We start from the raw sequence: 14,991 nt of genomic DNA, 5'->3' as shown, positions 1-14,991 counted from the left end.
TGAGTAGTGTTACCTTTCTTTTGTTGTTTGGGCTCACGTACAAATAACTGAGTATTGTCTTTGCGCCAACTTTGTCATTCAGTTTCTGGTATGTTGCTCCATAGTCAGTTGACCTGAAATTTGAATAGAAAGGTCGGATGAACATTTGAAAAAATGACTTGTTGCAATTAACAGTCCCCTTGATAGCAGGGTATGACACGGGTTAAGGCTCTGATATAATTAAGTCCCTATTGAGCTGAACACATCAACAGGATCCTCCCGCAGGAGTGCAATGGCCGCATTTTAATGGCCACCGTACTCACGTTCTCTGATTTATTTTTACACACAATATGTCCTCCGTTTGAGATTTGAACGTATATTTCCAAAATTCAGAGAAGTAATAATTTGTGTTCTTTATCTGTCAGTCCGGTAAATAGTTTAGCACTGTTTGAGAGCCCCTCCAAACACAAAAGCAGACTAATCATGCTACGCTTGCAAATGTAGTACCCCATTGCATATATCACTGCCTGCTTTCCATGGTGAGGATTCAATGTCCTCAGGGTGACTCCACAATCATCAACACACTGGTCCATGGGGACAGTGTCATCAGGTTATTGATATCAGGTTATTGATCTGCCCCTTCGGGGGATTCTGTCGACGGGCCATTGAGGGTATGACTTATTCTAAGTGTCACTGCAACTTTCACAGTTGACTGTAACAGTCGGAAGTCATCCGATTCCAACATGATGAAAGATGCAATAAAATGAAAAGCTGTAGTTTTATCGGGACGATAATTCTGAAAATTATCCGCCGAGCTAGCGCACTGTTTATTTACAGGTCGTGGATATGTGAGGGTGGACTGTGTGACTCTGTTATAAGCTTGTGAAATGGAGGTTAATGAAACTGAAATATGTAATGTGATTCTCTGACCAAAATGTGATCATAAAAGAAAAGACACCCATATTCCATTTGTCATACACTTGAACTCATGGGGCCCTATTTTCATGATTACCGCGAGTCGAGCGCAAGGTGTAGTCTAACCGCACACATGGGTGGACTTTTTGTATTTTTGGTAGACGGGTGCGGGTAGAAAGGGGTATTTGTAAGTGGTCGAAGTTCTGCTGGACATAGAAGTTGGAACTCCCATCTGCCAATGGAATTTTCCAGATGTTTCCATAACACTCGAACAATATATTTTGGCTTGGTTTTGTTTCTTTGAGTTTGAAGGGGGGGGGGGGGGGGGTTTCAGGACTGTTTTTTTTATTGATTTAGTTTGTTCAGTGTGTTCCTTTGTTTTTTTTCATACATTTGGTTCAGTACATAGTGATTCTCCTGCCTCTCTTCCCCCCCCCCCCCAGAACCTCCTTTTATTGATACTTTTTAAAATAAACATTTACAAACACACAATTGGCGTATAACAACGTGAGCAGGAACTTATTCCATGTGACATCTTTTTTTTTTATCCACTTATTGAAATATAGTTGCTGCTATCAAAGAATATTTTGATTCTGGAAATACACATTCATTCATTCATCTTCCGAGCCGCTTGATCCTCACTAGGGTCGCGGGGGGTGCTGGAGCCTATCCCAGCTGTCTTCGGGCAGTAGGCGGGGGACACCCTGAATCGGTTGCCAGCCAATCGCAGGGCACACAGAGACGAACAACCATTCGCACTCACACTCACACCTAGGGACAATTTAGAGTGTTCAATCAGCCTGCCACGCATGTTTTTGGAATGTGGGAGGAAACCGGAGCACCCGGAGAAAACCCACGCAGGCCCGGGGAGAACATGCAAACTCCACACAGGGAGGCCGGAGCTGGAATCGAACCCGGTACCTCTGCACTGTGAAGCCGACGTGCTAACCACTGGACTACCGGGCCGCCCTCTGGAAATACACAGGAGGGCAATATTGGATCTGCACAGGACTCATCACAACATTCAAATAAATCAAGGGGCATTTAAATGTGGTCGGGCTGCGCATACGGCAAATCTGTTTTACTCTATGCAACAATAACATATCAATCAGTAAACTGATTGATATGTTATTGTTGATAAGCTTTTCTAATAGACACAATTTTGAAATGAAGATAAAGGAAAATGATGAAAAGAGGATATGAGACAAAAACACCAACGGGAACACTTTTTGAAGGTCAAACCAGAAACAATGAGTGCACCAAAAGTATTGGAACAGTTCCATACATATGCATAAATGTAGTGGTCCACGTGTTTCTGTGTTATAGATCACAGATATACAGTCGACGAGCGTCGGTCAGTTGTGCCTACGTGGCCATCGGGGATGACTGTCCAATCAAAGTTCATGGAAATCATCCACATTAGCTTAGCATGGCCATAGGCATGTTACTAAAAAGGATTGTCATATCCATGGCTGTTGTTATGTCACGTTGAGCCCGAGGCGATGAGAAATCGCCTCGTGCACAACAGAAAAAAAGACGAGGTGGATCCCCGGAGAAGCAGACAACGAAAAGATCTTGTGTGAACAAAGGGATTTTAATAAATAACAAAAGGAGCCCGAACAGGGAAAACGGTAACAGAAAGCGCTGGTCAAATAAGAACCAGGAAAGAATATGGAAGATAACCGAAAACGCTCGCGAAACGATAAAGGGCGAGGAACTACCGAGATAACAATTAGATGACAATATGAAGTACGCGAAGAATTGGGGCCGTAAGGCAATAGGGCAGCGAGAAATGGTCGAACGACGAGAATAGCAAATAGCGAACAATGGCACGGTAAGGAATTCTCCGGCAGTGAGATGACTGCCGGAGTCGCCTAATAAAGGCACGTAATCAGCCCGAAATAACGGGCAGGTGTGCCGAACAGGTGGCGGGAGAACCCGCCACCTGCTGGCGAGCACGCGACGTGACAGTACCCCCCCCTCAACGGACGCCTCCCGGCGGACTACCCGGTTTGGACGGATGAGCAGCGTGGAAGTCGCGCAGAAGGGACGGGTCAAGGATCCAGGAGCGAGGCACCCATTGCCGCTCCTCCGGCCCGTAGCCCTCCCAGTCGACCAGGTACTGGAAGCCCTTGCCCCTGCGCCGAGAGTCCAGGATGGCACGAACCGTGTACACCGGGTCCCCGTCGACCACCCGCGGGGGCGGCGGCGGAGCGGGAGGGGGCGCCAAGGCGCTGGAAGACACAGGCTTGAGCAGGGAGACGTGGAACACGGGGTGGACCTTCATGGAGGCCGGCAGCCGGAGCCTGACCGCGACGGGGCTGATGACGGCCTCGACCTCGAACGGGCCAGCGAATCGGGGCCCCAGTTTGGCAGACGAGCCGGCCAGGCGAAGATCCCTCGTAGCCAGCCACACCTTCTCTCCCACCGCATATGAGGGCGCCGGGCGCCGACGACGATCAGCGATCCGCTGGTTCCGGGACGCTGTGCGGGACAACGCAGCCCGGGCCTCCCTCCACACGTGATGGGCCCGCTTAAGGTGGCGCTGCACGGAAGGGACCTCCACCAGCCCCTCCTGGGACGGGAACAGCGGTGGCTGGTAGCCGTAGGCCGTCATGAACGGCGACCTGCCTGTAGCGGAGGAGACGAGAGTGTTGTGGGCGTATTCCACCCAGGGCAGGTGGTCGGCCCAGGATGCCGGACGGTGGAGACAGACACAGCGGAGGGCCGCCCCCAGATCCTGGTTGGCGCGCTCAGCCTGCCCATTGGACTGAGGGTGGTATCCCGAGGTCAGGCTGGCCGTAGCTCCGAGGGACCGGCAGAACCGCTTCCAGACGCGGGACACAAACTGGGGCCCCCGATCCGATACGATGTCCGCCGGAATGCCGTGGAGACGGAAGACGTGCTGGATGAGGAGGTTGGCGGTCTCCAGCGCCGACGGCAACCTGGACAAGGGCACAAAGTGAGCGGCCTTGGAGAAGCGGTCCACGATCGTGAGCACGACCGTCCGGCCCCGGGAAGGCGGTAGGCCCGTGACGAAGTCCACCGCGATGTGAGACCACGGGCGAGGAGGAATGGGCAGCGGTTGGAGCAGTCCCGCCGGGGGCTGATGCGACGACTTGCCGCAGGCGCAGGAGGTGCAGGCCTTGACGAACTCCGTCGTGTCGCGGCGGAGCTCCGGCCACCAGAAACGCTGGGCGACGAGCTGCACAGTCCGGTTCACCCCGGGATGACACGCCACCTTGGATGCGTGTCCCCACTGCAGGACCTCCGAACGGAGGGCAGGAGGCACGAACAGCTTCCCTGCTGGGCACCCCGCCGGCACCTGCACCCCCACCAGGGCGGACAGGATCCGCTGCTCAATCTCCCACTGGACGGCCCCCACTATGCACTGGGTCGGGAGGATGGTCTCCGGGGAACGGTCCCTCCCCGCAGGTTCGTGGAGCCGGGAAAGGGCGTCAGGCTTAGTGTTCTTGGAACCGGGGGAGTAGGTGAGAACGAAGTCGAACCTGGTGAGGAAGAGGGCCCACCGGGCCTGACGGGCGTTAAGTCTCTTCGCGGAGCGGAGGTAGGCGAGGTTCTTATGGTCTGTGTATACGGTAAACGGTTCCTTAGCCCCCTCGAGCCAGTGCCGCCACTCCTGCAATGCGGTGACCACAGCCAACAGTTCCCGGTTGCCCACGTCGTAGTTCGACTCGGCGGCACTGAGTCGACGGGAGAAGAAGGCGCAGGGGTGCAGCTTCTGGTCGACTGGGGAGCGTTGGGACAGCACCGCACCCACCCCTGAATCCGAGGCGTCCACCTCTACGACGAAAGGGCGGTCAGGGTCAGGATGTTGCAACACCGGGGGACTAGTGAACGCCGCCTTAAGACGCGCGAACGCCGCATCCGCGGCAGGGTCCCACTTAAAAGGGATTTTGACCGAGGTAAGGCGGGTTAGGGGAAGCGCCATCTGGCTGTAACCACGGATGAAACGCCTATAGAAGTTGGCGAACCCCAAGAAGCGCTGCAGCTCCTTACGGTTGGACGGGACCGGCCATTCAGTGACCGCACGCGTCTTAATGGGGTCCGCCCGTAGCTTGCCCTGTTCTATAATGAACCCCAGGAAGGAGATGACGGGAACATGGAACTCACACTTTTCTGCCTTGACGAAGAGCCGGTTCTCGAGCAAACGTTGTAGCACCAGCCGAACATGTTGCTGGTGCTCATGCAGAGAACGAGAAAAAATTAAAATGTCGTCAAGATAAACAAAACAGAAGATGTTGATCATGTCCCGGAGCACGTCATTAATGAGGTTCTGGAAGACGGCAGGTGCGTTTGTGAGGCCAAAAGGCATGACGAGATATTCGAAATGGCCCAGGGGGGTCTTAAACGCGGTTTTCCACTCGTCGCCCTCTCGGATGCGAACCAAGTGGTACGCGCTGCGTAAGTCTAATTTTGAGAAGATGGTGGCTGATTGCAATGGGGCGAAGGCGGAGTCCAACAAGGGTAGCGGGTATCTATTTTTAATTGTAATTTCATTTAGTCCACGATAGTCTACGCAGGGTCGTAGGGACTTATCCTTCTTCCCTACGAAGAAGAAACCCGCCCCTAACGGTGAGCGTGATGGTCTGATGAGACCTGCAGCGAGCGAGCTGTTAATATACTCCGTTAACGCCTCACGCTCGGGATGGGATACCTGATACAGACGCGAGGTTGGCAACGGAGCGCCCGCCTGCAGGTCTATCGCGCAATCGTAGGGGCGGTGTGGGGGCAAGGAGCGCGCGCGATCCTCGCTAAAGACCTCCCCAAGGTCCCGATAGCACTCCGGCACTCCGTCAAGGCAGATCTCCTCGGGGGGCGTGACGCGTTCGTGCCTCCCGACGGCTGACCGCAGGCAGTGCTGGTAACAATAAGGGCTCCAGCTATCGATCGCGGGGCGCGCCCATGAGATCACCGGGTTATGCGTCTGGAGCCAGGGTAAACCGAGGATGATCGGGGCGTTCCGGGACCGCATAACATAAAAACGACGATGCTCAATATGATTCCCGGATAATGAAAGCTTTAACGGCTCCGTTCGATGCGTTACCACCGCCAGGAGGCGCCCATCCAGATCACGCACCCGCTTCGCCACAACCAACTCCTCTAAAAAGCACCCCAGTTCGGACGCGAGATTAGTGTCCATTAAACAATCATCGGCTCCCGAATCCACCAGGGCCCGAACCCGTCTTGACCGGGACTCGCCGAATACCTCCGCCTCGAGCTCGAGTCTATTAGGATGTCCTGGTCGCTTATCGACTCGCCTAGACTCGGGGGGCGACGCGCGGGGCCGTGACTCACAGTACTCGGGAGGAGCGTGGAAGGACGATCCCGGATGGCTGGTTGCGGCGCGGGGGGATGGTTGGTCGCCGCTAGTTGTAGCACGGTCGCGATGACGGCGCCTTTCTTCCTCCGCACCACCGTCCTTGCCGCCCAGCTGCATCGGCTCGTCCCGGGAGTGATCACCGAACCCACGATGTTCCTCACGGTACGTGGTGCGGCGGGACGGATACCGATCACCTCCACGCTCCCGGCCTCGCTCCCTCAGGCGATTGTCCATAAGGAGGGCGAGGTCGATCAGCTCCTCCAAATCGGTGCTGTGGTCGCGGGTCGCCAGCTCGTCCTTGAGTAATGAGTTCAGGCCACGGCGAAACAGTCCACACAGGGCCCGATCGTCGTAACCGCTCTGCGCGGCCAGGATCCGGAACTCGATGGAGTAGTCAGCGACCGAACGCCTTCCCTGCTGCAGGTCGAGCAGCCGCCCCTCCGCCTCTCTGCCCCGCACGGGATGGTGGAACACCCGACGGAAGGCTGCCACGAAATCCGGATAGGAGGTGCGGAGATTCGGCTTTGCGTCGCTGGTCGCGATTGCCCACGATGCCGCCGGACCTGTCAAGAGACTCATGATATAGGCCACCTTGGCGGCGTCAGTAGCGTAGGCGGACGGCTGTTGGTCAAATATTAGCGAGCAATTGTGTAGGAAGTGTCCACACTGCCCGTGTTCACCCCCGTAGCGAGGGGGGTGTGGAAGCGAGGGCTCCCTCGACATAGGAGGGTACGAGGAGGGAGCCTCCGGGGTGGTAGGACGAAGCCCGGAAGGTGGTCTTCGTTCCTCCACCCGAATAAGGCGAGGTTCGAGATCATCGAACCGATGAGCCAGCATGGAGACCGCGCCGTTGAGTTCCGTAAGGGCTTGGCGGTGCTGACTCACTTGCCGCTCTTGTCGAGCAAGAGCGGACAAGATCTTTTCGGCGTCTGCGGGATCCATGGTGGCCGGAGAATTCTGTCACGTTGAGCCCGAGGCGATGAGAAATCGCCTCGTGCACAACAGAAAAAAAGACGAGGTGGATCCCCGGAGAAGCAGACAACGAAAAGATCTTGTGTGAACAAAGGGATTTTAATAAATAACAAAAGGAGCCCGAACAGGGAAAACGGTAACAGAAAGCGCTGGTCAAATAAGAACCAGGAAAGAATATGGAAGATAACCGAAAACGCTCGCGAAACGATAAAGGGCGAGGAACTACCGAGATAACAATTAGATGACAATATGAAGTACGCGAAGAATTGGGGCCGTAAGGCAATAGGGCAGCGAGAAATGGTCGAACGACGAGAATAGCAAATAGCGAACAATGGCACGGTAAGGAATTCTCCGGCAGTGAGATGACTGCCGGAGTCGCCTAATAAAGGCACGTAATCAGCCCGAAATAACGGGCAGGTGTGCCGAACAGGTGGCGGGAGAACCCGCCACCTGCTGGCGAGCACGCGACGTGACATGTTATTACAATAGTATTATACAGTAACGTCTGGATATTATTGTTACATTGGCCAGTGGCTGTGCAATGGTTTGTGGGGATGAGACTGAAATATGTAAATCTTTAACAGCAAATTCGTTGGCTCTTCTTTGAAGTATCAATAACTTACCTCCACAGTGAGCTTTCGGTAACACTGTTGAGGTTGAAATCAAATAATTTGGTCAGCATCAAAATCACCTGCAAAACACAACACATTGTAATGAATACATGTAGAAATGACATAAATCTTTCAAAAACTGGAGCGTATGACAAATGAGGTTCCACTAGAATAAATTGTCTGTTACAGTACTGTGTACACTGAGGCCACCAACCTTTTTGAAAGTTGAAGTAACTTCTTGGGAACCGATTCATGCAAATGGCTACCACTTTGATGCACACTTCAGAAATTTGCTAAAATGACCCTTAATTAAACCATTATAATTAGTTAATTATATTCATCTCTGTGAAGACAACAATCCTGTTATTGATTCAACATGTCAATATATCAATACTATTTCCAGAAATCCGGCAAATGTGGTTACATTTTTAAATGATTATTTCTACAATATAATTAGGAAATCACAATGTCCCTTCATTGGTGGTTTTTATTTCTTTGTGAGATACTCATAACTCCTTATTGACACATCACATACCATAATATAAAATACTACATGCTACAATAATAGTATAACATTATTCTTTTGGTATAAGAACACATAAACCATTCATAAAAAAAATTGATACATATTATATGTTGACTGTGTGGAAAAAAAATAGTATTAAAATAATAATACCGCATGTACATGCAGTATGAATCCACACTGCCGCATAATTCTGATTTACAACAATTGCTGTGTTGTAAAATGTAATATTGGCACTAGAAAAACAAATGACAAATTATGAGGTTGTAAAGCTGCCACCAGGGCCCAAAATATGATCATCTGCAGAATTAACTCAGCACGGCTGGTTTAGAGAACAGCTGAAAAGTTGGATTGCCAAAAGCAAAATGCCGGCGGCCTGAGGATGCCTGGCAGAGGCTCCAGCACGCCCGCGAGCCTCTGGAGACAAGGCGTTCGGATAAATGATGGATGGATATTTCGGTAGCTTTGTGGCATGGAGTTGTTTTAAGCATTTGTGGAGATTAAACCTTTTCGCTCAGTGTAAACAACTGATACCTGATGCATAGTAAACATTCATTCATTCATTCATCTTCCTAACCGCTTGAACCTCACTAGGGTCGCGGGGGGTGCTGGAGCCTATCCCAGCTGTCTCCGGGCAGTAGGCGGGGGACACCCTGAATCGGTTGCCAGCCAATCGCAGGGCACACAGAGACGAACAACCATTCGCACTCACACTCACACCTAGGGACAATTTAGAGCGTCCAATCAGCCTGCCATGCATGTTTTTGGAATGTGGGAGGAAACCGGAGCACCCGGAGAAAACCCACGCAGGCTTGGGGAGAACATGCAAACTCTAGACAGGGAGGCCGGAACTGGAATCGAACCCGGTACCTCTGCACTGTGAAGCCGACGTGCTAACCACTGGGCTACCGGGCCGCCGCAAAGTAAACAACATTTATCAATTAGCTTTTCCCATTTTTATATTTTCAAATGAAATAACTATTGAAAAAAAACATTCTTAAATGGGCCGTTATTTCTAATTTGAACTCTTATAAGAGCAATGCTGTTCCATTTCTCTGGAAGCATATGCACTGTAAATCGCAAACGGAGCGGAGGACCAAATAAAACCTTACCAAAGTTGCCGCATTGGGTAGGGTTGCTCAGACTACAGGTCGTCAACGCTGGCTCTTCGTAGTATTTACAAGCGGGAGAAGCCCGCCAGCCTAATTGGCATGGTCTATCCGCTTTCCGGTGGGAGCCCATCTGACAGGACCTCTCACTGAGGACTGCCCACATAGTCTCCATATGTGTGAGACAGAAGGGCCCGTATGCACACTGCCCTTCAACTAATGAAGCGGAGTCTTATACATCCACCCATTAGTTGCTTTTACTCCGCCATGAGACCCAAAGCAATTCCCTGTACAGGGTGCAGACACAAACTCAAGGATTTCCACTCAACCATTGAGTGCAAATATATGAGCCACAAGGGACAAGAGAGCAGCAAAACCTCCATCTTTGTGAACATTGAAAATGTAAACGATGGATGAATCCAGCCCATTGCCGCACGCTAGATGATCTCTGACCTTTCGGCTTTTGGAGCACATTTTCTCCAAAGGAAATTTTGGAAAATAAAAAAAAAAAGCTCAAGTGTCATCATCATTCTTCAGCTTGACAGATAATTGTTAAAAATGCATTATGCCATATGGTTAAACAAGTGTAAACATTAATATATAAAGTTAGTAAGCAGAGATTATTAGAATAAATGCTGCTTGTTATGTGAAATTGTGTACATGTTAGCCATTACAATGAGCATGCCTAATATTCTGATCGACATAAGAAAAAACATATTTCATGGATTGTATTATTTAATATACATTGTAAAATATCTCTTTGTACAGTATTTTGGATAATAGTACATACACAGTACAAGAGGCAAATCGTCAGCGTTCAAGTTATGCGAGCACCGATGCCAATCCCATGAAGTACTGTATACCTGAGCTCCCACAAGGACACTTTAATTCAAAGTATTCCATTTATATTTTAAATTTATTGTTAATGTTTATGAAAGGGCGGCCCGGTAGTCCAGTGGTTAGCACGTGGGCTTCACAGTGCAGAGGTACCGGGTTCGATTCCAGCTCTGGCCTCCCTGTGTGGAGTTTGCATGTGCTCCCCGGGCCTGCGTGGGTTTTCTCCGGGTGCTCCGGTTTCCTCCCACATTCCAAAAACATGCGTGGCAGGCTGATTGAACACTCTAAATTGTCCCTAGGTGTAAGTGTGAGCATGAATGGTTGTTCGTTTCTGTGTGCCCTGCGATTGGCTGGCAACCGATTCAGGGTGTCCCCCGCCTACTGCCCAAAGACAGCTGGGATAGGCTCCAGCACCCCCCGCGACCCTAGTGAGGATCAAGCGGTCGGAAGATGAATGAATGAATGAATTACTGTCTCTCCCCGGGCCTGCGTGGGTTTTCTCCGGGTGCTCCGGTTTCCTCCCACATTCCAAAAATATGCATGGCAGGCTGATTGAACTCAACTCAACTCAACTGTATTTATAGAGCACTTTCAAACAGCCATCGCTGCATACAAAGTGATGTACATGGACCAATTAACATATACAACAAACAGTAACGCAAATCGGTAACAAAGACGGTAGAAAGCACCGAACAGCAAAACCAACAACAAATCTAAGTCATGCTGAGTACCCAAAGTAGAAAAGCGTGATACAAGTGACAGCCCATTTACCATTTGAACCGTTCCACTGTAAGCCAATTTACTTCAGGATAACTTGAAAGACGCATGAAGAGGAGAAAATGAATGAATTCAGTGGATGTGAGAAGCTGTGGAGAACCAAGTGTCAATTTAGCCTCCAGCTGGGCAACTGAAAGCACTTGGTCAGTCATTAGCATGCAAAGGTCTCGCCTAGTTTCGTCTAGACATTTAAGGTTATTCATTCCCTAGGCCAATTCTCCCCACACTGACAACATGCTCTTCCCCAATCACTCTTAATAAACCCCCTTTACTAACGCTGTTATGCCCCCCTACACATTTTAATAGCTCAAAGCTGTCCAAATGCACTGCACGTTTTGAGTGTTTTGGGGACTGCAGATGTTACCTCACGCTTAATAAGCAATATCACACGGTCCCCAACCAAGCAATGTAATTCTACCCGAGGTGCATCTGTCAAGCTTGTACTCGCAGGAATCCCATGCTGGTGGAAGTGTTTCACAAAGTCACTCAAGTCAGACAGTTTCTAAACCGCTTCAATAACACACAGCCCCCTGGAAAGGCCAATCGTGAACAATAGGGGAATATATTGCATGACTATCCTTATTTTTGTTTGTTTTTGGACAGGTATGGCCACTAATTGTTTCCACTGCATATTCTCATGTTATTTTTACTCAACTCAATTTATAGAGCACTTTCAAACAGCCATTGCTGCATACAAAGTGCTGTACATGGAGCATATACAGTATACTACTACTTTTATGCGCTGTACCAGTGTACCTTAACACTTTGCACCTTGATGAAAAATGGGCTACTGGAACAAAGCGGAGATGGGCGAGATACGATACCATGGCTCTGTTGAAATGCTACGACTCATGCAACCCTAGTCAGAGGGGTTACATGCAGAGAATATGGGCTAAATGCTTACTTCGAAACAACTAACCAATCGTTGGCACCGCCCTACCCACTCTTGAGGACTTGCACACTGCAAGAATCAAGACAAGGGCACGGAAAATCCTCCTGGATCCCCCGCACCCTGCCCACCACCTTTTTCAGCCACTCCCCTCAGGCAGACGCTACAGATCCATGCGCACCAAATCCAGTAGACACTTAAACAGCTTCTTCCCTGTAGCCATTAACTCCTTAAACAGTCACTGACATAGTCACTCTTCTTGCACCACAAAATGGTACTACAAAACTACTGGTTACTCTAAAATGGTTCAATGATTTTGTTGTTTACGATGATACTAGTGCAGCGTGTTATACCGGAGACAAATTCCTACACACTTGGCCAATAAAGATGATTCTGATTCTGATTCTAGTCGCTCAGTGTTCCAAAAATCCACAAACGGCAACTGCTGTCACAACTTGAGATTGATGAGGTACAACGCAGGTTCCATGGTGAGGGCGGGAAATTGTAAAAAAAGAGTCAATATTTTGAAACATATTTGAAGAAATTTTGAGAAGTCTTGTCTGACCACGTTTGATCTTATTTTGTTTTGTTTCCATTTTTACGTGCAAGTGTTCTGTCTTGACACGCATACCTGTAACGGTGGTCCGTATTCAGGATACAAAAAATAAAAAAAAAATAGACTGGATTCCGTTCCTTCATTTCATTCATTCATTCATCTTCCGAGCCGCTTGATCCTCACTAGGGTCGCGGGGGGTGCTGGAGCCTATCCCAGCTGTCTTCGGGCAGTAGGCGGGGGACACCCTGAATCGGTTGCCAGCCAATCGCAGGGCACACAGAAACGAACAACCATTCGCACTCACACTCACACCTAGGGACAATTTAGAGTGCTCAATCAGCATGCCATGCATGTTTTTTGGAATGTGGGAGGAAACCGGAGCACCCAGAGAAAACCCACGCAGGCCCGGGGAGAACATGCAAACTCCACACAGGGAGGCCGGAGCTGGAATCGAACCCGGTACCTCTGCACTGTGAAGCCGACGTGCTAACCACTGGACTACCGGGCCGCCTGGATTCCGTTCCAGTTACAGACAATAAACAATCTGATTAGAGGTATATTTATGAAGCTTTTGGATTATTTTATAACATTTTGAATGCAGGGCAAAAGATGGTGCAGTCGAGACATCAATCACCTGCTCTTAACTTCTTGGCCAATTTCCTTGACAACTGCTTAGAGTATAGCTCAGTGGTCATCCCACGAATGATACAGGTACACTGGCTTGAGTACATGTTGGTTGTAGCATGCCTTTCCTGCCAGCAGTGTTATCCACCAAGGCACTGTGTATATAATGAGTATTAGTGGGGAAAACATCATGAGTGAAAATCCCAGAGCATGCTTATAGTAACAAAAGTTACCTTTTCAATGAACACAATAAGACATTAAAATACTGACTCAACACTCGTGCCGAACATTTTTTGACCCAAGATCTACTCTTCAAATAGCCAACCTCGCGCAAGTGACCTTTTTTTTTTTTCTCCTCAACACAGGCGTGGGGTGTGTGGGGTGTATTGGACTGCCGCGGATGCACATATGTCTAACCAGTCACATATGTGGAACCGGTGGCGTGTTACCAGCCAACTCAGAAATCGAACCCGCGCCACCACCACGGCTCCAGTTTGGAAGCCACAGCACTGTGCTTCCAAACCACTGTGAATTTTAGCACACAGTGAGCTAAAATTCCAGGATGACGCATTAGATTACCAAATCATTTGAAAGGACAGGACAGTATGTTAAGTATTTCATTTAAGTCAATACAGTAATAATAATAATAATGTTAATAAGAGCAACCATAATAATAATGGATGGGTCATTTGCAATGGGTTTCTTTTTCAATAAGTTTTTTCACCAAGTTGTTATGTTTGCTTTTGTGAGCAAATAATTGACTCAATAAAATGGACATAATAATGTTTTAACATTTATACGTTGGGTTTTTTCATGCATTTTGTCTATTCCCATTATGAATAAACAACCAGAAAAACAAAACAAAATTGTAAGTGAGCTAAGACACAAGTCAGCAGGGGATGAAATAATTATTTACTCCACTGTATGAAGGCATTCAACAGAGTACTATTCAATTTGTTTAATGGCCTTATTAAACACATGCACTGACCGCCCCAGTCAATGATCTGAAGTAACAATGGTTGACAAATGAGCCCAACCTCTGCAAAAACAAGTAAATCTCAATGATAATCCTTCAGTTTGGGTACTTTAGCTGCTGCCCATTCTGGAATTTTATTAAAAGAAGTCCCCTAAGGCCCAACTCAGGATGATGGTAACTAACAAGCTCTTATGTTCTTCCATTACACCCTCTGTGTCCAAATGTTTACAATCGTACAATTTTCCACCGCTTATCAGGTCGCGGGGGCAGCAGCTTTAGGAGGGAAGCCCAGACTTCCCTCTCCCCAGCCACTTCTTTGAGCTCTTCCTGGCGGATCCCGAGGCGTTCCCAGGCCAGCTGGGTGACATAGTCTCTCCAGCGTGTCATGGGTCGTCCCCGGGGTCTCCTGCCAGTGGGACATGCCCGGAACACCTCACCAGGGAGGCGTCCAGGAGGCATCCAAATTCGATGCCCGAGCCACCTCATCTGGCTCCTCTCGATGTGGAGGAAAAGCGGCTCTACTCTGAGCACCTTCCGGATGACCGAGCTTCTCACCTTATCTCTAAAGGAGTCTGCTGTGATGCAGACGTTGTGTCGATCTGTCGTGGTAACGAAGGAACTGAGCGAAAGGACGAGGCTCTCAATTTACCGGTCGATCTATATCCCAACCCTCATCTACGGTCACGAGCGATGGGTCGTGACCGAAAGAAGGAGATCCCGGATACAAGCGGCCGAAATGAGTTTTCTCCGAGGGGTGAAAGAGCCATATTGGACAAAAAAAATTACAAAAAAATAAATGTCTGGAGCCACAAAAAAATATGAATAAATAAATAAAAGCCTTCTTTAAGCCTTAAAAAGAAGGAAACACATGCTGTATGT

General features: G+C 49.2%; 1 protein-coding gene across 3 annotated transcripts in view; it reads right to left on the bottom strand.

Annotated features, from left to right (window-relative positions):
- The window catches only part of LOC127612906 (VPS10 domain-containing receptor SorCS1), an 81,630-nt gene that overhangs the window by 41,128 nt on the left and 25,511 nt on the right, over window positions 1–14,991 (bottom strand). For all 3 annotated transcript variants that reach the window (XR_007966007.1, XM_052083755.1, XM_052083754.1), the window contains exons 2-3: window positions 7,834–7,901; window positions 14–113 (exon numbers count right to left, since the gene is read on the bottom strand). Coding sequence is in view for 2 of the 3 variants with exons in the window: in XM_052083755.1 (XP_051939715.1) it covers window positions 14–113; window positions 7,834–7,901 (168 nt within the window). In the remaining variant the exon portion in view is untranslated. The remainder of the gene's footprint in view (window positions 1–13; window positions 114–7,833; window positions 7,902–14,991) is intronic.

Source organism: Hippocampus zosterae, chromosome 13 (genome assembly GCF_025434085.1).
Source record: "Hippocampus zosterae strain Florida chromosome 13, ASM2543408v3, whole genome shotgun sequence".
Classification (NCBI taxonomy): Eukaryota; Metazoa; Chordata; class Actinopteri; order Syngnathiformes; family Syngnathidae; genus Hippocampus; species Hippocampus zosterae.
The sequence above is the reverse complement of the archived record's forward strand: the minus strand, read 5'-3'. Positions and strand labels throughout refer to the sequence as shown.